We start from the raw sequence: 23,890 nt of genomic DNA on the forward strand, positions 1-23,890 counted from the left end.
AGATACTAAATCTGCCTTCAGATGGGTCTTTTGGATCAGTTTTCCCTGCTCCAAGGCATACTCTTCATTATGAAGAAACATTTTCTTCGGTTTCAAGAAAATGGAGTTTGTGAATTTCCCTTCATTCTCCTTATTGCACTATATGATTTTCAAGAATCCTTGTGGTTTTGAATTCAGAACGAAGCCGCTGCTATGCTCCTATTGGATTTTCATTTATTTAATAATAATTTTAAAAACCTAAGTTAATCTTGTGGTTTTGATTCTTGTTTCATCTATTTCTACCTTCTCTTTTCCCTCAGTCTGCCCATGCAACTAGAATAGAGCCTATACTTGACATTTTGACCTTCATAGCCTGTGACCTAGGAGGTGAAGAGAGAGGAGCGGTGGATCTGTACACGCACCTCTTATGTGGTGGCTGCAAGGATGATTTCTCTGTGTGGTTGCTGTCTCGATTGGTATCATATATTCAATTTCCCAAAGTTCCCAAGGGAGCCTACGCTGCTCCGAGGAGCTGACATAAGGAAGGATTGGGCTCCAGTTCTCATCGTTTATAGCACCGGCTTCACGGTGTGTCCCAGGACATAGTGAGACTTTAAGAGAGACAAAAGGGTAAGCTGAGCTACTGGAGCTGGAGCCCGAGCAAGGAGGGAAGCTCCAGAAAGAAGTCTTCATTAGTTGCAGGCAAGGCAAGTGTACTTATGCCCATTTGAATAGGGTTTTGATCAAGAGCATTGAGTTAGTTAAATCCCTTTTGGGGTTGCAAAATACTTATTGCAAATACACAATGTCATATTTGAGTTTGGAAGGAAATCTGCTCTTAGGCAGCTTCACAAAATATTTTCAGTGTTCAGTTGGTTAAAACTGAATTATGCAGAAAGAACATTTGTGCACCTGGAAGAGGGATCATATTCTAAATTTTGCACTTCCGCTAAGGAGGAAAGGCAGAATTAATGTTTATTGACAACCTATTATGTGCTGGATACTTTACATATGATTAAATTGAAAACTTCCCAACCATACTGGGGAGGAGGTATTATTGTTTCTATTTTTATGAATAACACTAAAGTTCAGAAAGGTCAAGGTTAAGCCACGGGTAAGAGAATAAGAGCCTAAATTTGTACCTGGATTTGTCTGAGCTCTTAACTTCTACCACATAAGTGTTGTCTCACGTTGGTGTAATATCAAGTTTTTATTTAATCTTTAAAAGCGTGTTTCCTCATGGTAATTACAGTGTTGAATTAGTACATTTCTGAGTTTCTTTCAATTCTTCTGTCCTAAATCTCATAGCCAGTAGCACATGACTTCCATCAATGGACTTCTTGCTGTACTCCTGGCAATTGATATCCAACTCCAAGGTTCCCAGCCTCTCTCCCATCCTTTTCTACTCTGAGTTCCCAGATCATTTGGGATAGCTGTGCTCAAACTATGCTTCTGGTTCACTATATCAATAAGGTCACCTTCCTAATATTTCCTTAGATAAAAATGATAATTGGGGCGCCTGGGTGGCCCAGTCGGTTAAGCATTCGGCCTCGGCTCAGGTCGTGATCTCACAGTTCATGAGTTTGAGCCTCGTGTTGGGCTCTGTGCTGACAGCTCAGAGCCTGGAGCCTGCTTCAGATTCTGTGTCTCCTTTTCTCTCTGCCCCTCCCCCACTCGTTCTTTCAAAAATAAATAAACATTAAAAAAATTTTTAAAAGATAATTGATAAAGAAGGAATCTTTAGCAATATAAAGTTCATACAAGATTTAGAATAGTCTATAAGCTCTAATTTTTATATCTTTAGAGCCGTCTTTCTGTCTGTCCATATGAACTAGCCATATTTTTTACAGAGTTCCTGATCATATAGCTGCACTAATGCTAGAGAAAAATCTTTAAAAGTTTTAAATTATAATGAAAACTGAAATGAAAATGGGGAAAATGAATTAGTTATTTCATCTAATCCCATTCTTCAAATCATTTCCAAGAATAGGATAAGGTAAGATACGTATGAATTCAGATGATATGAGTAATTCCACTTAAGGATAATACCTCAAAATATATACATCTTTGGGCAGAGTACATAACCCATAAAATGGTTTCTAGTTGCATTGTAACAACATTTTGTTCCTAGATGTTAACATGAACAGATGTGCGTGTGTATTAATAATGATTGCTGATGTTATCAACAGAACAAGTTTATTTCTCCCTGGGTTTTTTTTTTTTTTTTTTTTTTTTGGTATTTGCATCATGGGAGGAAACATGAAGGGTGGAAATTGGCATTTTTAAAAATCTCACTTCATTAAACACCTGGCTAACTATGAGTGAGTCTCACTGACCCTGTATAGGAAATAGTTAAAAAAAAATAGAGAGTCACAAACCAGTGTTGGGTGGGCTTTGTTTCAATCAAGACTATCTACTTTTGTTCCAATGACATTTTCTTTTATTTGAAATATGTAAAAGAGATAAAATGAGAGGCAACTCTGGAAGAATTTGGACTGAGGGTCTGGAGGAATAGCAGGCCTCCCATGCCTCCCTGCCATTATAGCAATCACCCTGGAGCACCAACCAAGGAACACAGTTTGCAAACTCTTGCTTTAAATCAGTGGATGCACATAAAGATCACTTGGGGAGCATTTTCAAAGTTTTGATGCCTGGGTCTTATTTCCAGAGACCCCACTCAATAGGTCAAAAGTAGGGCCTGGGCATCTGTTTTGTTGTTGTTTTGTTTTGTTTTGTTTTGGAAAAGCTGTAGGCGATTCTGTAGGGCAATAAGGATTGAGAGTCATTACCCTGGAGCATCACTGGGAGGTCCAGGCAAGTTTGGACAAAATCTTTCTTCTGACAAGAATGCACTAAGCAGGGAGGCCCCAGAGCGTGAATGTCTTCCCTAGTGTCTCTGAATTCTTAGGCTCAGATGGACCTTGCTTTAGCCTTTGAGGTTTGGGGTCCCAGAGTATTTCCTCAGCAGTTTTCATCTCCTGGTAAGAAATTTCATTGTCGATAGTTACAGTAACGAAATGCTTCCGACACTAATGCTATTTTCAGTGCACACGCTTTGGTTTGTTTCATAAGTAAGGCTCTCACGAATCTCATCCAAATGAGTTAAGAAAAAGAAAACAAAGACTCTCCAATGGAAAGTTAAGACAGCCTAGATTTTCATGTGCTGAGATATCTGGAACATTGATAACTTTCCCCTGGAGCATCTTTGGTAATAGTGCCAAGGAGGTAAGACGCCTAGAGACAGCCAGATTTCCTATAAGACCTGATCATAAACAGAACTGGACGATGGACATTCACAGGTAAGGGGGGATAACTTGCAGAATTTACTGACAATTGAGCCTTCAGAGACACTTCCCTGTGACTAAAGGAAAAAGAATACAACACAAATGTAGTCATAATAAAAACTTATGGGTAATTTCCCTGCAGGTGCCCTGCTTTCGTATTGGAATGCTGCTGCGAGTATGTGGTCTGCTGGGTTAGGCCTGATCAGTCTGCAGAATCCACAGACCTTGTGGTTATGCACACATGCTTTTCCACAAAAGAAAACTTCCTACACTTTTCTTCTTTCACCCCTCCCAGGGGTACAAAGGGGAATAGATTGAGTGTGTGGGTGTTTATGTAAGGCAGTTCTGCCTACTCAGAGAAGAGAATTAAGCCTAAATGGTTATATTTCTTTAAGCAAGTTTATTAGTTTTAATAATCCATCTGCTATATTTCTGGCCCAAATGGGAAGATTTCTCAAAATACTTGATGAGTTCCTTTTGCAGTTAATATTAACTGTTTTTTAAATATGGAGAATTTTATGACTATAAAGAGTTTTTCTTTCCATTTAATTTTTTTCTACTCCTTTTCTGCTCACAAATGTTACTCAGTAGGAAAACGGCCTGACATTCAGCTAGCTGTGAGGCCAGCCTTCTCTGGAATGTTGTGTGGTGTTGTGCTGTGACTTCCATGGAATTCCATCCCTGTTTATCAAGGGCTCCCACTTATTTTTGTATCATATGTTGGAAAAAGTGGAAAAAGTAAAGCAATTCCATAGGCCCCTAACACTAACTTGTGAGTTAGCCTTTGAAAAATAGTAATTAATAGCAAAGATTAACAGATTCTATATCTAGAATGCGATGGAATGGGAGAAGATATTTGCAAATGAAATATCAGATGAAGGGCTAGTATCCAAAATCTATAAAGAACTGATCAAAGTCAACACTCAAAAAACAAATAATCCAGTGAAGAAATGAGCAGAAGACATGAATAGACACTTTTCCAAAGAAGACATCCAGATGGCCAACAGACACATGAAAAGATGCTCAACGTCACTCTTCATCAGGGAAATACAAATCAAAACCACAATGAGATACCACCTCACACCTCTCAGCATGGCTAAAATTAACAACTCAGGCAGTGACTGATGTTGGCAAAGATGCAGAGAAAGAGGAACCCTTTTGCACTGCTGGTGGGAATGCAGACTGGTGCAGCCACTTTGGAAAACAGTATGGAAGTTCCTCAAAAAATTAAAAATAAATACACTATGACCCAGCAATTGTACTACGAGGTATTTGTTCAAAGGATAAAGGAGTACTGATTGGAAGGGGCACATGCACCCCAATGTTTATAGCAGCGCTATCAACAATAGCCAAAGTATGGAAAGAGCCCAAATGTCCATCAACTGATGAATGGATAAAGAAGTATATATATATACAATGGAATATTACTGAGTGATGAAAAAGAATGAAATCTTGCAACAACGTGGATGGAACTAGAGTGTATTATGCTAAGTGAAATAAGTCAGTCAGAGAAAGATAAATATCATATGATTTCACTCATATGTGGAATTTAAGAAACAAAAGAGATGAACATAAGGGAAGGGAAGGAAAAATTAGATAAAAACAGAGAGGGAGATAAATCATAAGAGACTCTTAAATACAGAGAACAAACTGAGGGTTGTTGGTGGGGTGTTGGGTGGGGGGCTGGGCTAAATGGTGGGGTGTTGGGTGGGGGGCTGGGCTAAATGGGTGAGGGTCATTAAGGAGGGCACTTGTGATGATCACTGGGTGTTATAAGTATGTGATGAACCACTAAATTCTATTCCTGGAATTATTATTACATTATATGTTCACTAACTTGAATTTAAATTAAAAATAAAAAGCAAAGAAAGATGTTCTATTTAGGCTTAGTCTGATTAGCTTCCATTGTTCAGTTGAAGGATGAAAAGGAACAGGAATCCTGGGAAGGTGTTGAGGGCGAAGGCACCTACAGTGCTTTACCCTTAGGATCCAGCCCCCCCGGAACCACACTGGGAAGTGCTCTTAGTGACCTGGTCTCCAGTTGCGTCCTGTCACCTGTGAACACTCACTCTCCAGTTCCGTCCAGACCCTTTGGATTAATTACTGAGCTCTTCACTCATTTTCTCCTCACCCCATCAGCTCCCCACACAGGTCACATGGTGAAGGATGCCTGGGTCCCAAATCCAACCTAGACTGTGAGGACTCTGCCATTCCAGGACCTCAGTTTCCCACTTCAATTTTCTGGGTGGAGGTGGGATGCACATACAATCATGGCCACCTTCTCAAACATCTATTTACAGATTATTCTAGTATAAAACAGTGGCAAGACACCTAAATACTTTAGGATGGTGGGGGCATATCTTTGAACTGACAGTCACAACTATAGGGTGTCTGAGGTAGGTGAAACCAGTGGTAGCCTCCCTCCACCCTCTCCTCTCTTCTCGCCCAGATTATCCAGCTTGTCTGGAGATTATCTTGCCCACAGCGTTGAGTTGCCTGAGGTGGAGCAGATCTGAGCTGAAGGGAAGTTCCCCTCCATGAGCATCTGTGTGGGGAGCACAAAGCTTCCATTCCGTGTCCTGGAAGGCAGAAGGCTGAGCCAGGGCATATCACGGAGTGATGCTGACAGCGAGACAGGGGCTGTGAAGTGCTCCCAGCCTTGATGAGATGAGTCACCTTTGAGAGGATCATGAGCAAAAACCTGACCTCCACATCAATGAGAGATTTTAACAAAGGGCAGGGGTTGCCTAATAATAAAAAGGTTCCAGGTTTCCCCTCTGTTCTATGCCATTCAAGCTGCATTTTTTTAGTCTATCCCTTCAAGCAAATTGTGTGTAAGAAGGAGGAGAGTGTGTCAGGGGTGTGGGGGGTTGGCGGGCGGGGGAGGGGGAAAGGGGGGGTGGGAATGGAGGCAACTTTAAAACTGAGATCTAAATTTTCATCCTGGTCAAAAAAACCCAAAACATTCAAAGGACTGAGAAAAGTCTCCTGATTTTGTGCATAGAATCAGGATGTTGACACAATTCAAGTGTTGTGCATTGTACTGGGTGCATTACACTTAGGCTTACACCCAGAACTGTGAAATAGGCCTTTTAGGGAAAGTATTCCTTTCAAACCTGTACATTGTTTAGAAAATGGAGGAAGCCAAATACAATCTGGAAAAAGAATGGAGGGAAAGTAAAATACAGAAGCATAAGGAATAAAACCTGTTTTGTTTTGTTTTTAAGAGAAAGAAAAAACCTAAGATATGCTGATGTCTCTGTCTTGCATGGCCTGGTTCAAGTTAATTTCACCTGGGCAGTTTTCCTATTCACATAAAAAAATCAGGTCATATCTGGTAACATTTTCTGAAAAGACAGAGAATGCCAAGAGAAGGAACTGAAAAAGATTTAGAAAAAGAAACAAAAGCAAAAGGCCCATGGGATTAAAGGACCAGAACAAACTTTTATGATTGGTTCCTTTAGAATAAATTCAAAAGGAAACCTAATACTGTCTGTTGTAGCACAACATCATTTTGCTTAGGAGAATCTGGCTGGCTCCCATCCACTGAAGCTTCCCTCTGAATTTACTGTTCTGAGAAATGTACCTCCCCCCCACCCCCTGCCCCATTCTTGCTAATGGTCTAAAATATTTACTTTCAACAAATAACGTGTTTTGGCTCAGATTGCTTCCCAGAGGATGCATTTTTTTTTTTAAAGTTTGCTTACTTATTATCTGCAAAATACATAACAAAGACAATTCTCTCTATTTCAATACCTTATAGTTAGCATGCTAAATGGAGCCTGCTATACTCTTCTATACAGGAATTCTAGCCTCTGGAATAAAGGAAACAAACACCAGCATCAGTAACACAAATAACACAAGCACAGGGTTCATAGGTAAAGTAAGACTCATAAATAAATGTTGCTAATTTCCTAGACAGGAAGAATATGGTCTTTGCCAATTGCTTTGCCCCATTTGGGGAAATCTCAGAACGTTTTTCGTACCCCAACCCCCTTCTTGGAGGGCTCTCTAGGATGGCCAGACTCTGTGTCTCATTACACTGCCATTCTGATCACAGATAATGGACTAGGATGGGCATCTGAGAGCCTGGGCACTCAGTCCACAGCTTGGCCACAGAAGACGTGTGGCATGAAGTCTGTACTCACAGAAGACAGGTTAGAGGCTCTTTTTGGGACTTTGAATATGAGACACAGAGACTCACAGAAGACACACCCAGAGAGGAGAGACTAAAAGAGGGTAAGGAGAAGTCCTGAGGCAGCAGAGTCACTCAGGTGGAGAGAAGATAAAGAATAGAGAGATGTTAGCAGGTAGCTGAAGAGCAAAATCAGCAGAGAATAGTTGAGTCACCAAAATGACGAGGACCGGAGGAGGGAACCACAGATACCTGCTACTGACATGACAGGGTAGACTGAGGGATTTCCCGATTTCTGCTTTTCCATGGGGCCAGCTGGTGTGTCCCAGAATATCATTACAGTCAACCACTATGACCTGACATAACCCAAACATTCAACACAATTTTTGGCTTTATGATGAGTTTTAGGATACATTTCAAATACTTTCTATAATAAATGGAAATGATTTACTTAAATGCTCAATTTTATCTTTAACTTCTCTTAATGAAATCTTATAAATGGGTTTAGAAAGTATATTTTTTGTGTGTGCAACTAAGGAGACGTTTTTTAGATTTTATACCAGAGAAAGGTATAACTGTACTTTTTATTTGCCCTCATAATAAACTGGAAGTGATATATGCCTGTTGAGTAAATTATGTAAAATGTAATCTCTAATGATTTGATTATCTATTTAGTGCTTGCATTTTGCAATCACAATTGACCTCAAAGGGGCAAGACTGAATCTCTCCCTTCTCCTGAAACTTTCTACAGTCATATAAGTAAGCAGGGTGGGGGGAGGGGATGAAACTTTCAATAAAATTATCAAAATGCGTTCACTGTCTATTATTTAATGAGAATATTTTCCTGTCCAGGATCCCATGGCACTTCTAATCTTTTTATTGTAAATTGGTTATGGTGAGCCACAGGCACTTTTGGAGCACTGGATTTTCTTTTTCTTTCTTTCTTTCTTTCTTTCTTTCTTTCTTTCTTTCTTTCTAGTTTGTGGCTTAATGTGCCATTTTCTTTCTTTCTTTCTTTCTTTCTTTCTTTCTTTCTTTCAATAATTTATTGTTAAGTTAGCTAACATACCGTGTAGTCTTGGATTCAGGAGCAGATTCCCGTGGTCCATCAGTCACATATGACACCCAGTACAGCACTGGATTTTGTATGTGGTAAATATTGCTTGAAGTAAGAGAGCTTCTGCAGGTAGTAGAAATCAGGGCAGGATGGAAGGCAGGCTTTAATTTGGAGATGAATGTGGACCACTGCCCTCTCCTGGACAGAATAGGAGAAGCAGCAGTGTGCACATGAGGGAAAAGATCTAGAATATTTTCCAAATTCATTTAGACAATTCTTAATGAATGTCTACAATGTACTGGTTTGCCATGGCACCGTGGGCCAAACCCCAAGAATGTTTGAAATTATCCCTCCCTTTGAAAAGCTTACAGACAGGATGGGGAAATAAAAATTTCCAGAGATGAAAGATAACTTCACTCAAGTGTCAAATCAAAGTAACCCAAGAAAACTCTACATTATTTCCATTCTTTGTAAAATACTTTGGCTCCGGTTAGATGGAGAATAGAAATATATACCAAAAAAAAAAAAAAAAAAAGCTGGTCAAGAGCAAATTCTTGGAAGATCAGCAGGCACAAAACACAATAAAATTGTGTTTCACAGACTAAAACATTAAGCTAAAATTCAGACTTATGTGGCTCTTTTTTTCACAATAAAAATGTTGTAGGTAAGGATACTCCTGGATTCCCTTACCTTTCCAAAGTTGTTCTGTCATGTTTGTTTACTCATTGTGATTGCAACTCTTGCCTCCTACAAAGAAAACTAAGTTTCACCTTTGGCATATTTCAGAAAATGGACCTGGTCCATTTGAAGCTTATGAAGCCCTAACACAGCGGGTAAGTCTAAACCCCGTTACATCTTTCACTGGGTGGCAGCTGAAGTGCCAATCCACCATTGTGCCTTGCATCTCACTTCTTTGGACTTCTAGAGAAGAGAGCACAAGTTATTAGGCAGTCGTATTCTGGGCCCTTGGCCCACAAAGTCATTTAATGGCACTTTTAGCACTAATAAATGGAGAGAGTAGATTTCATAGTTGTGGGAGGGAGAACAGATCTGGCTAGAGAGAAATTCGTAACGAACCAGTGGCTGTATTTAATAACTTTCAGTGTTTTAATGGAAAGTCTTTATTTCAGATGTTTGCATATTGAAAATGATGCTCTTCAGTCTGTTTTGCATCCCCATTTGCAAAAAGTTGACAGCACCCTGTTGGGAGAAGGATGCAGCTTCCCTTCTCATCACATCTCCCTTCCACTGGCCAGCTTCTTAGAAGAATAGTTCCTGGGTGGGCAAGCCTTTTGGATGGGTCAAACATGAAGCCACCAAAGTAAACAACAGCCATGGAAATGTATGTAACAATCCTACTGACTCATGCCTTCTGTGCTGGTTGTCAGAGTATTGCCTCTCAGCTCCAAACCGACTCATCATTGCCCTGCTAGTGATGCTGGAGATAGATCTCACAAACATTTCTCCTTTGCCAGTAGAAGGGTCTCTAGGGACGCAGCGGGAGGACAGACTTCTCTTCCTGGCTCTGGGGCACCTTTTCTTGGTTTCCTCCTACAGGAAACGGTGACTGGCAGTGCTTTGTATACCCAGTGGCACTCACTTCTCAGTTCTGGCCATGATTTCAAGGTTTCCTCACTGCCAGCCTCAGTCCACCTTCACCCCAGTGGGGGATTTCTGCTCACTGGTTTTGATCCATAATTCCCTACCCACCCATCTCAGCCTGACAACGCAGAGGCCTTTTTCAGCATCCACGGGCTGCAATCACATGTCGCCAAAGATGTTTGAACCTCAGCCTTGGGAAGAGAGACCCTCTTCAAAGTGTGTTTTTTCTTTGGGTATTCTCCCTCAGCCCCAGGATATTCTTTAGCATTTTCTCGTTTCTTAGTAGCTAGTACCCTATAAATAGTTAATAATGTTTCATGTTAAACCTTCCTTATTGAAACGATTGTGTGGTTTCTGTCTCCTGATGGGGCCTTCACTGATCCACCTTCCCAGCCATGGCACACCCCTCTGGAAGTGTCTAATAAAGTCATTTGTATGTCCCCGTAGAAGCAAAACATCAGTGCTTCTGAGTACAAATCTGTATTGGAGATTGCCGTGGAGCCGCCACCATTCTGAACTGACTTGGGAGCTTTATGCTTCAAAATATTTGAATTACTTGCATAGATGCAGCCTTGGTGGTTTTGTGCCTTCAGATAAGAAGCAAGATAAAAGAAAGAAGGCCAGTACGATTTACCAAAACCTTTCTGTATAGCCTCAACTCTAATCTTAAATGAACCAATTTCCTTAAATAAAATGATCGTCCAGTTAAAAAAAATCCTTCTGCCATTCAAGTTCCTCTGGGTTATATTCCTAAGCCTTTTGCCTTAGAGTTTGTGCTTACAACATTCACCATTTAGATTTCCCTCCCTGCTTTAGGCATTCTTACTTATATTGCCTCCTATGAATGCTTCCTTTCAATTATTTCATTGATTTTCTATCACTCACCAAAAAAAATCATTGCACACATTATTTAATTAAGGTAAATATCAATTTATAGTATTAAAAGTAAAAGATCTCATTTTCACTTTTCAGAATTTCCAAGGACAATATATCAGGGTTCAATTTTTTGACCTAAGGATTGGAATTTCAAGTTTTACAAGTCTTTTTATATTTTTTAGATATTATATTTTTTTCTCTAAAAATTTCATCTTACTGTGACAACACCCCTGATGTGATGTTTATCCTGAAAAATTATCAATTCCTTCTACCCTTTGTAATGACATCATGATGACACTGACCTAACAGTAAAAAGCTTTCCCAGCTTTGATGGGCAGAGTTTGTGCTAAGCCAAGCAGTTGTAAACACCATCAATAACTAGACGGTATGGATGTTCTGAGGGAGGCTTTGGAAGCTACACCCATCACACTCAGCTATTTATGATTATAGTTCCACATCCAGATTTTGGTGAGGGAAAGCAAAGCCTGAAAATCTGAAAAACTACAGCTGAAAGAGGTCCCACCTGATAAATATGGAAGCTGAGGTTCAGACCGGCAACATGACTTGCTAAGGGTCACACATTGGGAATGTGGCTGAGTAGGATGTGGATCCTTATCTTTTAATCTCGACTGCACTGGGTATGGTTAGACTATCGCTCTACATCTGATGATGGATTAGAGCTTCTTGTGTTTGACTTTTCAAAGGGAACGTTATAATATCTCTTGCCAAGTGTAAACTTTATGATCATCTTAACTTTAAAGGATTAAGTTTTGGGGCATCCAGGTGGCTCAGTCGGTTAAGCGTCTGAGTCTGGCTCAGGTCATGGTCTTATGGTTTGTGGGTTCTAGCCCTGTGTTGGGCTCTGTGCTGACAGCTCAGAGCCTGGAGCCTGGAGCCTGCTTCAGATTCTGTTTCTCTCTCTCTCTTTCTGTCAAAAGTAAATAAATAAACATTAAAAAAGCAAAGGATTAAATTAATCTCTAATTCACTTCTCTTAATAATAAAACATTTGTCATGAATGTATTTGGAAACCATGAAATATATTTTTGCATAACTAAGGAAATGTGTTTTAGACCTTAGACCAGAGTAAGGTACAACTGTATTTTTGCCTTGCTTTCATAATAAACTGAGAGATTTATGCCTGTTAGATTACACTTAAACGCTCCAATGTTTCATCACTACAACTAAAATCGGCCATGTTAACTCTACTGCAATTTCCACATTTTCAGTTTTCTCAGAACAGCCGTCATAACAGGAGAAAATCTTCAAAAGTACATTTTAAAGAAACAATTTTTGGGAAAAGCACTAGAATAAGATCAGAAAAATTCTTTGTTTCTTTTCAAATTTTTGTTTAAATTCTAGTTAGTTAACATACAGTGCAGCATAGGTTTCAGGAGTAGAATTCAGTGACTCATCACTTACATACAACACCCAGTGCTCATCACAAGCGCTTTCCTTAATCTTCTTAATCTTCACTCTTCACTCATCTGGCCCAGCCTCCAACCCACCTCCCCTCCAGCTATCCTCAGTTTGTTCTCTGTCTTTAAGAGTCTCTTATGGTTTGCTTCCCTCTCTCCCTCTCTCTCTCTCCCTCTTTTTCAGAAAAATTAAATTGTAAGCTGGCTTTTATGACTATGTAACTGGCGACGACATCATCCTAAATCTGAATTATGTCATCAGTCAAATGTGGCTAATGATAGATACCGTTTTTACTTCACAGGACTCTTGTAAGGGGAAGAAATAATAAGTGGCAACTACTTTGAGCTTTTCTAAAGAAAGACACTGTATCATTAAAGTTTTGCAATATCATGTTGCAACGCTGCTGGCAATTTTTATAAATTATATGTCTTAATTGAAGTGTGAAGTGCTGAGGCAATCACCACAAAAGTAACTTGTATATGATAAAATCATATTTTAAAAATGGATGCATTTTGATGTTGCAGGAATGTGACTTTAGAATTAGCCTGGCCTGGCATCTCTTTTTTATGTAAAATGTAAGGCCTGATTACAGACTTTTTCGAGCAATGATTTGGCCTGCCATGGGATTTCTTTTCAGACCACTAGATGGCGCACTTTGGGCCTAAAGCTAATTGTTCAGACGCTGAGTCCGCGCGAGGATGAGGATGGTGTTCTGGATAAAGGCGTGGTCTGTCTGAGCTTGCAGCCAAACAAAAATCACAGGGTTTAGGTTCTAATCCTGACCCTGCAATGCTCCCTGGCCATAAGACTGTGGTAAATTGCTTCTGCCCTTGCTCCACTCCTCTCTAAAACTACTCTGTAACATTTGACACCTGCCTCCCCTCGGGAGAGTTTACAAGGATTAATGAGATAATGCTGCTGAAGGCCAGACCTTTTAATGAAAGCTGCTAATTATAAGCAAAGCATCAGTGGGCAAGTATGTAACTAAGTTCTGCCCCTTCCTCTGTGTTAAAAAGCTTGTGAATTGGGTGACATCATTCCCACATGTAAGAGAACATTTTGCTGTAGAAGTGAAAATGATTAAGAGAGAGAAAATTGGGCCCTCGAAGGAAACTGCAAAGGCCAGGAGACAACCCCTCTGCACCAGAGAAGGGTAAGGGTGATGAAATATTGTCTTCATTGTTAAGAAGGAATCTTGCATAGGAGTGGAGTGGATTTTTTCCCAGTTTGTTGAGGATGGAGAGCAGATAAGAATTTACAGGACATCAGAAACATACAAAAAGTTTACAGGAAACATATTTGGAAAGTGGATGTTGTATATGTTCTTAGTTTTATATCAAACAGATCTCTTTCTTCTAAGCTTTTTAAAAATTGAAATCAGAACACTTAACATGAGATCTACCCTCTTAATACATTTATAAGTGTACAGTATATTATTGTTGACTATGGGTAAAATGTTGTACCACAGATCTCTAGAGCTCATTCATCCTGCTTGACTGACACTTTGAGCCCATTAGTTAGTAACTCCCCATTTCCTCCTCCTCCAGCCCCTGGCAACCATCATTCCCCTCTTTGATTCTATGAATGTGAATATTTTAGATACGTCACCTAAGTGGAATCAGGCAGTGCTTGTCTTTCTGTGTCTGGCTTCGACCATGTTGTTTCACTTGCAGAATCTCTCTCTCTTTTTTTGTTTTAAAGACTGGATAGTATGCCATTGTATGTATATACCACATTTTTTTAAATCTAGTCATCTGTCAATTGCCTTTTAGGTTTTTTTCCACATCTTGGCTATTGTGAATACCGATGCAATGAATATAAGGGTGCTAAAATCTCTTCAAGATCCTGGTTTCAATTTTTGGGGGGACAAGTTCCCAGAAGTGGGACTGGCAGGCCTTATGGCAATTCTATTTTTTTTTTTTTTAAGTTTTATTTATTTTTGAGACAGGGAGAGACAGAGCATGAACAGGGAAGGGTCAGAGAGAAGGAGACACAGAACCTGAAACAGGCTCCAGGCTCTGAGCTGTCAGCACAGAGCCCGACGCGGGGCTCGAACTCACGGACCGAGAGATCATGACCTGAGCCGAAGTCAGCTGCTCAACCAACTGAGCCACCCAGGTGCCCCGGCAATTCTATTTTTAATTTTTGAGGAACTTTCAAACTGTTTTCCACAGTGGCTACACCATTTTGAATTCCCACTAATGGTGTGGAGGGTTCCAATATCTTCACATCTTCCCCAAAACTTGTTGCATATAAATATAAATATAAATATAAATATAAATATAAATATAAATGCAAATATATACCTGAGGTGAGGTGAGATGAGGTGATAGTGTGGTTTTGATTTGCATTTCCCTGATGGTAAGTGACTCTGAGCATTTTTACGTATACCTGCTGGCCATTTGAATGTCTTTTTTTTGGAGAAATATCTAGTCAAGTTCCTCGCTTATTTCTTAACTCAGTTACTAGTTTTTTAAACTAGAGTTACAGGAGTTCCTTACATATTTTGGGCATTAACCCCTTATTAGATATTTGGTTTGCAAATATTTTCTTTTATTCCATGGTTGCCTTTTCACTCTGTTGATCATTTGCTGTGCAGAAGCTTTTCAGTTTGATGTAGTCTCACTTCCTTATTTTGTTTTTGTTGCCTGTGCTTTTTGATGTCATATCCATAAAATTATGCCAAGACTAATGTCACTAAACTTTCCCCCTATTTTGTTCTAGGAGTTTTACAGTTTTGGGTTTTATGTTTACATTTTAATCCATTTCAGTTCATTTTTATGTATGGTATAAGGGTCTAATTCCATTCTTTTGCATGTGGATAGCCAGTTTTCCCAGCACCATTTATTGAAGACAATTTTTCCCCATTGCCATACTCAATGGTAGAAAACGGGAAGCTTTTCCTCTAAGATCAGGAACAAGATAAGGATGCCTCCTCTCACCATTTCTACTCAACTTAGTGCTGGAAGTCCTAGCCAGAGTAGTTAGGCTAGAAAAAGAAATAGAAGGCATACAAATTGGAAAGAAAAAAAGTAAAATTATCTCTTTTCACAGATGATACAATCTTAAATGCAAGAAACCTCTAAATATTCCACCAAAAAAGCTGTTAGAATTAAGAAATGATTTCAGCAAAGTTGCAGAATACAAAACCAACATAAAATTAGTTTCTGTATACTGACAATGAACTATCCAGAAAAGAAATTAAGAAAACAATCCCATTTACAATTGCAGCAAAAAAGGATAAAATACCCAGGAATGAACTGAAGGAGGTGAAAGACTTGCATTGATGAAAGAAATCAAACAAAACACAAACAAATGGAATGACAGCCCATGTTCATAGATTGAAAGATTTAATATTGTTAAAATGTCCATACTATCCAAAGTGATCTGTTCTTGCAATGCAATCCTCATCAAAATTCCAATGGCATTCTTACAGAAATAGAACACAACCATCTACATTTATATAGTGCAAATATTTTCCATTAAAACATCTAGTATTTTTGTAGTATTGCCCATACATTTGCCCTAGTGAAAAGTTATTTTATTTTTCAAACTACTGCTTTATCACTTTAGTTATATTCTGCAAACATGGAAAGGGAATTTTTTAAACTGTTTAGTTGTGTGATAAACTCACCACACTGAGACTGGAAGACCTGGGTTTCAGTTTCAACCACATGATCACTAGCCATGAAATAATGAGAGTAATTATAACAAGAAGTGGGAAAAATCTTTTATTTGGATTGTGTTTTTTGAATGCCTACATTTTTAAAATATATACTAATCTTCAATTTTTGTCATATTCTTTCTGGAACTCAGTTTTCTTATCTGGAAAATGGGAATAACTCCCACTCTGTTTACTTCATAGGGATAATGTAAGTGTGAAAGACAAAAAAAATACGTAAAACTGCATTTAGAATTACAAAGCACTATGTAAAACTATTATTGCCACTCACATGAAGAGTCAGTATGACAACGTACAATAATATTAAGGATTGGGAGAGAAGAGAACGAGGCTGAATTCACAGGTCTGTTGTGAGAACCCAGAGGTGAACCTTACAAATATCTGATACCCATGTATTCTTTCCATGTATCCCACAAATGAACAACCCGAGGTTAATAGCCATAGGCTTCCAGATTAAAGGGATTCTGGCTAAGGATGCATTTCCCATATCGTCTTATATCTAAGAGATTTGAGCTAGTCTTGGGTGATTCCAAGTTGTCTCTCATGTATCAGGTCTGCAAAGGTTCTTAGAAATTTTATTTTTCTCTTGGGAAAACATTGCTTTGGAAATAAAATGGCTGCAACAATATTCTATAAGACAGCCAAAGACCACTTCCTCCATGCACTAAAACGATTATACAAAGGAATTGATTTGGGGCATGCATATTATGAGGTTGCCTTATTACATTCCCTTTTGTTTACCTCTCAAAACATTTTTCCCAGTGTGGGACATACACTCCACACACACCACGTGTTCAGAAAAATCTATAGATGCTTAAATGCCTAAAAGCATTTATCTCTGTTCACAATAGCTTTATCCCTGTGCCAAAATAAAATTCTTTTCGATCAGAATCTCTTAGCACCTAGTGATGAATACAGATAGAACCTATCTAATCAGGGAAGAAAACCACAGAACTGAGGACAAATCAAAGCTTCTCAAAACATATTGAAAGGGCAAAAAATGCATTTACCTGGGCAATTATGTCTGTAATTTCTGAGTAACTGTGGCATCTTCTTACACAAGATCGAGCCAAAAAATCTTCCACCAGCCGTGTTCCAATGCCATATCCCCTGTGGTCAAGGAAAGAGTGTGGTCTGAAAATGATATTTAAGTAGTGAATTCTATCCATGTTTGAGAATGGAGTCATCGGTTTAGCACTTGCATAAATGGATAACAAAGTAAAGCAAACTTGACAAGTCTAATGGCTATTTCACAGTAGGCTCTTTATTTGTCTTACAGACCACAGAAACACAAAGCACTTATCTGGGAAATATTAACTAGTTTCCTATAAACAGAGAAGACTGAAGAGGTATGTCTGGCCCAAATTTGACAGTGTAGATTAAAGTTAAGGGAAGTTGGTGTTTGTAGCCTAGTGTTTCTTACTGGCAACTTTCTCATCACTAGCTGGTGATGGAACCAACGAGGATCTAGCTAACTTGTTGTCTGCTACAGGTATGGTACTTAGGTGTTCATTCTTCTCCTAGCATAGTTATCATGGTAAGGGAACAGGCATATCCAGGATGGGCTCTGGAAGGAGAGGAAGAAGGGAAAAGTAAAATCAATTTTTGTTGCCAGCATAGGTTTCTGCAGTTAGAACTCTGAAGTTTGGCAAAAAGAAAATAATGTTCAGAAAATTCATTTTTCCTTCTAGGGAAACTGAACCTATGGGACTTGGGAGAAAGTATTTATATTATCTGTTAGCTCTACCCTACCATGAATAGATTGGGTAGCATCTCAAGTACAGTTTTGAAGGCATCTTATTGAGATGTCATACTATAGCTGAGTATGTAGCTGAGCAGACACCTTCGACAAGATAGACCTGAGAACTTTCTATCTAGCTGAGGAAATATGACCTTACTGGTGGAAATAAGAAGGAATAGGCTGCTTTTGCTAACCAATAGGCACAAAATTGGTCTTTTAATTTCACAACCACATGTACGTAGACAAGTGAAATGATTTGAACACAACAATAGAAGGCCCACCAAGATAAAGACAGCATGGTGTGTAAAGGGAATGTCTGTTCCATAGGGCCTAAAAGTTGGTGGGGGATAATCGGTAACTGGGTGGTGGTTGGGGGAGACAGATTTAATGTCAGAGTGCTTACTAATTCACTAAGTCTATGAGACACTGTATTTCTCAGTAGATAGAAATATTCAATTTGGCTTACTTGCCTTCTGAGAAAACTGTTTTGTGATTCTAGCTAGAAAGTTCGCACTAAAAAAAACTTTTGAAGAACAGAATATATACTTTACAGAAATGGTTGTACTGCATTTAAAAAAATGTTTCCGGCATTTTCTAATCTCTATGCATATCCACAGCCTTGGACAGTGAGGGGTGATAGAAGGCCAAAATGTTACAGTCAGCACAGTAAGTGTATACACACACACACACACACACACACACACACACACAGACACACACACACACATATGTATATATATATTACACACATATATACACACTATACACATGCACATATATACATACCACACACATAGATACAAACTACACACATATACATATAACACACACAAATACATATACACTACACACACACACACATCTTGCTTTGATCAAAGTGTATGTTTCTGTAGATAGTTTATATATTGAGTTAAAAATGTCAGATGTTTTCAGCAGAAGCTATTAAAGAAATCCAAATGTGAATTATTGCTTTACTTAAGGCAATGCCTTTCCACAGACTTTCAGAATTTATTCTTCAATATTTCATTCATATTTCATATTTGTTAAACTGTGCACCCAAGTGCTAATCAAGGTATGTTTTTTTAGTCAGACAAATGAGTTTCTTCATTTTCTATATCTGTTTCACAAAACAATGTAAATTTAACATAAGCTACATAAAATGATGTGTACTCCAGAAATACCGTATCACGTGTTGAAGTATGACTTAAATGTAAATAGGTTAAGCAACTCCCACTATTCCAGACACTATCTTGGGAAGTACTCCTGATTAATTAAAAAGAAATGAAAAATAAGTTATGTGAACCAAAATAAACACAAAACAATAAAAAAGAGCTTTCCAATAGAAAAAGAATAAGCATAGAAAGGAGGGAAACCATGGTTCCAAAAAAAAAAAAAAAAAAGCCTTTCAAGCTTTCCTTTATGTTGTCTTTTTTGTTTTCCACCTCAAAACACAACGAGCCCTTTTTAGAAGCCCTAAAATGCTCAACTAGGCTGGATTTCCCTTTCGACCTTTCTAACTAAATCTTCTATTTAGGACAGGTTTTCCAGTCACTGCCCAGTTAGAGTCCTTTTCAGGATCCATAATTAAGAGGTTCCAAAAAGGTTGAAAGATATTTTATTATTGAGCAATAATCTGATGGTCATATAATTATTCTGAGAAAATTAAAGGCTGAATTTGTACAGAAGGAATCTCCATTAATGAAGACAAGGAGAATGGACTTTATTTTAAAAGGAAGAAGTGGGTTTCTCTCTTTAATATATTTTTAAGTAAAGCATAACAATGGTAAAAGCATTCAAACAATGAAAACACTACATAGGAAAAAATAAACCTCTCTTCTACCCATAATCCCTGTCTCCAAGTTCTCTCAGGCAATCACCATTATTAATTTTTTGCATATCCTTCCATACATGGTCTATACTTATATAAGCATATATTTATATGTTAGAAGGAGTTTTATTAGAGCAAAAGACTTCTGGAAAGAATCAAATTTGATGACCCATCACATTGTTGAAAGAACAATCTTAGTTTTACCATACACTTGCTTATACGTGACTAGCAAAGAAATGATTTCTAATTAAAAAGAAAATGTTCCATGCTTGACTTTCATAGAAAAAAGTTTCCTTCCTGTTACATTATGCTTTATGACAACCCAAATGGCAGTTGTCAGAAATTATGTTCAGCTTTAAAATGTGATTTGTTGAAATATAAGAGCTGGGAAAGTGAAGCAAGCAAAGTCTTTACAGGTGGACAAAAGGCAGAGGATGTTAAGAAAAAAGTGCACATTCTATGAGAATACAAGACTTCTACTTACATTTTATCTAAATATTTATTCACATCTTCATCTCTTTCATAATCTTTACAGAGTTGGGCAACCAGAGCTCCATAGGTGAGGACAAAGAGATCTTTGTTCTAGAGAAAAAAGAATTAGTTTTACTTTATAGGCAAAGCTAGGGACGACATGCTACTCCACTTTTTTTAACAAAATTTTCCAATGGAAGCAGTCTTTGAGATCATCTGTTCATTTTTTTCTACCCTCCTACTAATTATTGCAACCATTTTGACTTTTGAGGGTGAGTTGTATCTATATTTGGATACATTGATGAGAAAAAGAGCTATAAAATAAAATAAATTTCTGAACAGGAAAAATATGCATCTATTGCTTACATTATATAACTTGCAATGTATTTTCATGGAGGAAGTTTTTAAAAAAAATAATTGCTAATATAAATTTCTGTTGTTCTAGAATGGGCTTTGGTATTGTCGACCATGTTTCAGTTGGAAGGAATAATTAATTGGGTGAGTCTTCTCATGAATCTGCACAATCCCTAATGGGTTCCAGATCTGCCAAGGAGACCATCAGCAGGAACCCAACTAGAGCAGCAAATTTGTGAGATGTTATTTTCTTTACACAGTGAAAAAAGGAGAATTTGTGCTTTCCTAATAGAACTCCAAAATATGTCCTATTTTCAGAGTGAAGTAAATATGAGAATGACAACTAAGAATAATTTAGGTTTGGTTTAGTATAGGCAGGTAGAAAATAGGGGAAACAGAGCACACAAATCTCAGTCAATCCATTTAAAGAAGTCTCTCGGTTTTGCTTCTGCTCTTGAATGCTAAGTAAAGGATGGAGGTATTAGAGATAATCAATTCCAAAGCTCTCAGTCCTACAGAGGAGGGAATGACTTGCCCAACCAGCCATCAACTGGGAGCCAGGGAGGAGCCTGAGACTACAGGCTCCACTTGGACGTAGTGATGATTTCTCAGGTGCACAAGAGACTTATTTGAAGTAGAAGTGGGTGAGAGAGAGAGGTAGGGAGGAGAACCACTGTTGGAAATAATCTTATTTTGTGTATAATCTGGTATTATCACAAAAAGCTAAATGTGAATTCCAGGTTAGAAGAGGCGTCTTTACCTCTAGACCTAGGTATCTTGGGTAGCCTAACGTGGAGGGTAAGATAAGATCCGATAAGATACATTCATTTTTTTTTTTTTAAGGCACAGGCAGAAGTGGCTCAACAAATCAATAAAATTGTTTATCCAACAAAGTAGCTTCTGTAAAACATGATATAATTTTGATCCAAATACTTACAAAATTTGCCCAATACCACCAGAATCTCCTTCCTTATATGTGGGTTTATATCACAAGAAATGTTTCTTTAATCAGAATGAATATTTGTTATAACTAAATAAGTTGTAAATGGATAGAATCTAAATAGTTGTAGTGAAAAATTGTGTCCGTATTGAAAACATAAGTTAAAATGTCCTAAGTGTCTGTAGAATATATGTTAGATATATTAATCAACATTACATCAAGGACTAATATATATATGAGTCAGGTATAATAAAATAATAAGTACATTAATATTTCCAGTAGAAAACAAGAAATGTAAAGCAAGTGATTTTAACAAAAATATTGTTAAACAAAATCACTGAAGGGTCACAATATATTCAATTTTTGTTCTGTTCTTATTTAATTTTAAAAACCTAATCATCCACTCTAAGAAATGTCTGTAAATTATACATGAAATATCTTCCTAATCTAAGGAGCCACCACAGAAGATCAATTACTGCTATGTGGTAATACCACAGCATAAAAATGGGCACCAGTGAAGGCAAGAGAGACAGAAAGACTGATAATGTATTTGTTGCCACCAGTAATAAAACAGAAGAATTTGAAAAAGAGATAAAAGGAAATAAAATTATACCCTATTTACATGCCAGAGCCGTAGCATTGTGCTCATTTATAATTATGGCCAACCTGAAATCATGGCATTTTCTTCTTTCTCTTTCTCTCTTACTCTGATGGGTGAGTACTAACTACACTGTACTTGCAGCTGCGTTTCAAGTTCAATACCCATGAGGGCCAGTTTTCTCCATCCCGCTTCCTTTTAGTAAAAGGCTGAACCTTGAACTACATGTCCGGGAGGGTCTCAAATCCATACTACTGATCACAGAAAAGGTCAACGTAAAATTTATCTTCACAGTTTATAAAACAATAAAGACAGTCATTTTCACATACGAAAAATAGAACACCATTAGTTATTTGAGGTTTTGGAGATGTCAGGATAAAAGTGTGTTTTAGCTGATATATAAATGAAGGGATTTAGGTGCAATGTGAAATCTACAATATCTTTTCGTATTTCAGAGCCCCACATAAAAATCAGTCAGGATCCCAGAATGCCAAAGGGGGCACCTGCAGGCATTCCCAACTGGGGTGTGCCAGTTAATCATACAACTCCAAGTACCCATAACTGAGATTCCTCAATTTTATCCAATGCTCATCAGTTTCCTGAAGTAATTAAAAGGGCTTTAAGTGTAATGATAAATTTTCACTTCTGTAACTTCTAAATGCCTAATAGAGGATTAAAGAGGAATATTTTTCCAAATATAATCTGTAAATAAGTTTTAAAAATAACTCTGAGCTTGGAATATACAGAAAGGACAGTAGCACATACAAAATTATAATGAGAGATACTTACATTTAAAACAAGGAAATATATTTCCAAAAGCAATAATCTTTTAATACTGAGTTTCTTGCTGATCTATTCCTGTTAATTTAACACGTAATCAACTATTTTATATACATTTCACTTGCCAGTTCATGAAGTATGAAATACAAAGAATTCTAAGTATGAAATACAAAGAATTGCTTAATCTTTTTTCTGTCAGAGACAGAAGATACATTTGGCACTTTATAGATCTAATTAGTCAGAAAGGAAAACCCTAAAATATGCATAAAGAATCGATTCTGTTATAAAGTGTTAGAGATCACTGATCACTGTACTATTCCCAGAGGTATCATTTATGATCCAACCCACTAAACACTCCCTTGCTCCCACTGAAAAAAGTCTGTTTATAGTGTCACTTTTTAAAATAAATCAGAAATCACTGAAGAAAATATTTTCTTCGAAGTAGAAGAAAAGCCTCTTTGAGAATATGTTTATAAAAAGATCTTACTATTTTATGGTATTCTGGTCTTCTGTGTGCAGGGCGAGACATTGTGCTTGAGAGATGAAGGATGTGATCTTCGATTTCTTTTCGTTGGCTTTTATCTTACAGGTGTATCAATCTCCGTCCTTTTGTTTCCGCAAGTTCCTTTTTGCTTTGAGACAAGAGTGCTACTTCTGCACTCCCCTGCTGTTGCTCTTTGCTGAACTGAAGAGGAAAACAATCACAAGCAGAACTGTCTTGTAGGCACGTCCCTTGCCACCGATCAAATACTGCTTCACTTGTGAGGACAAATTGTAATCTAGAGACATAAAAGCTGATAGTGGGAAGTCAGACCAGAAACACCAGCTACTGAAAATTCTTTAGCCCAAGGGAATATAAGAGTGGTGTTTTGCTCTCATGCCAACACATTGTTCTAAAATCACAAACAGAAACCTTCCCAATCCAAGATAAATCTAAATGTTAGCATTATTCAGTCTTTGTATTGATTGTTGTGTGAATTCGAGACAGGATCAGCAATCTGTACCTACTATGTCTTGGGTTCAAATGTAATAATCAATGACTCTAATGAGTATCACAGACCCCATCTTGTGTGATTCAAAATTCAAATGTATCTGGTATTTTTGTTTTCATAAGCAGCAGTTTTAAAGAATGATAGATTTGGGG

General features: G+C 37.9%; 1 protein-coding gene across 1 annotated transcript in view; it reads right to left on the reverse strand.

Moving 5' to 3' along the window:
* TRAPPC3L (trafficking protein particle complex subunit 3L) overlaps nt 1-23,275 on the reverse strand; it is a 39,530-nt gene extending 16,255 nt beyond the window's left edge. The window contains exons 1-3 of the mRNA XM_042939669.1: nt 23,234-23,275; nt 20,088-20,185; nt 17,045-17,144 (exon numbers count right to left, since the gene is read on the reverse strand). Coding sequence (XP_042795603.1) covers nt 17,045-17,144; nt 20,088-20,185; nt 23,234-23,275 — 240 coding nt within the window. The remainder of the gene's footprint in view (nt 1-17,044; nt 17,145-20,087; nt 20,186-23,233) is intronic.
* Between the last annotated feature and the right edge of the window lie 615 nt (nt 23,276-23,890).

The sequence above is a fragment of the Panthera leo genome, chromosome B2 (assembly GCF_018350215.1).
Source record: "Panthera leo isolate Ple1 chromosome B2, P.leo_Ple1_pat1.1, whole genome shotgun sequence".
NCBI classification, from domain to species: Eukaryota; Metazoa; Chordata; class Mammalia; order Carnivora; family Felidae; genus Panthera; species Panthera leo.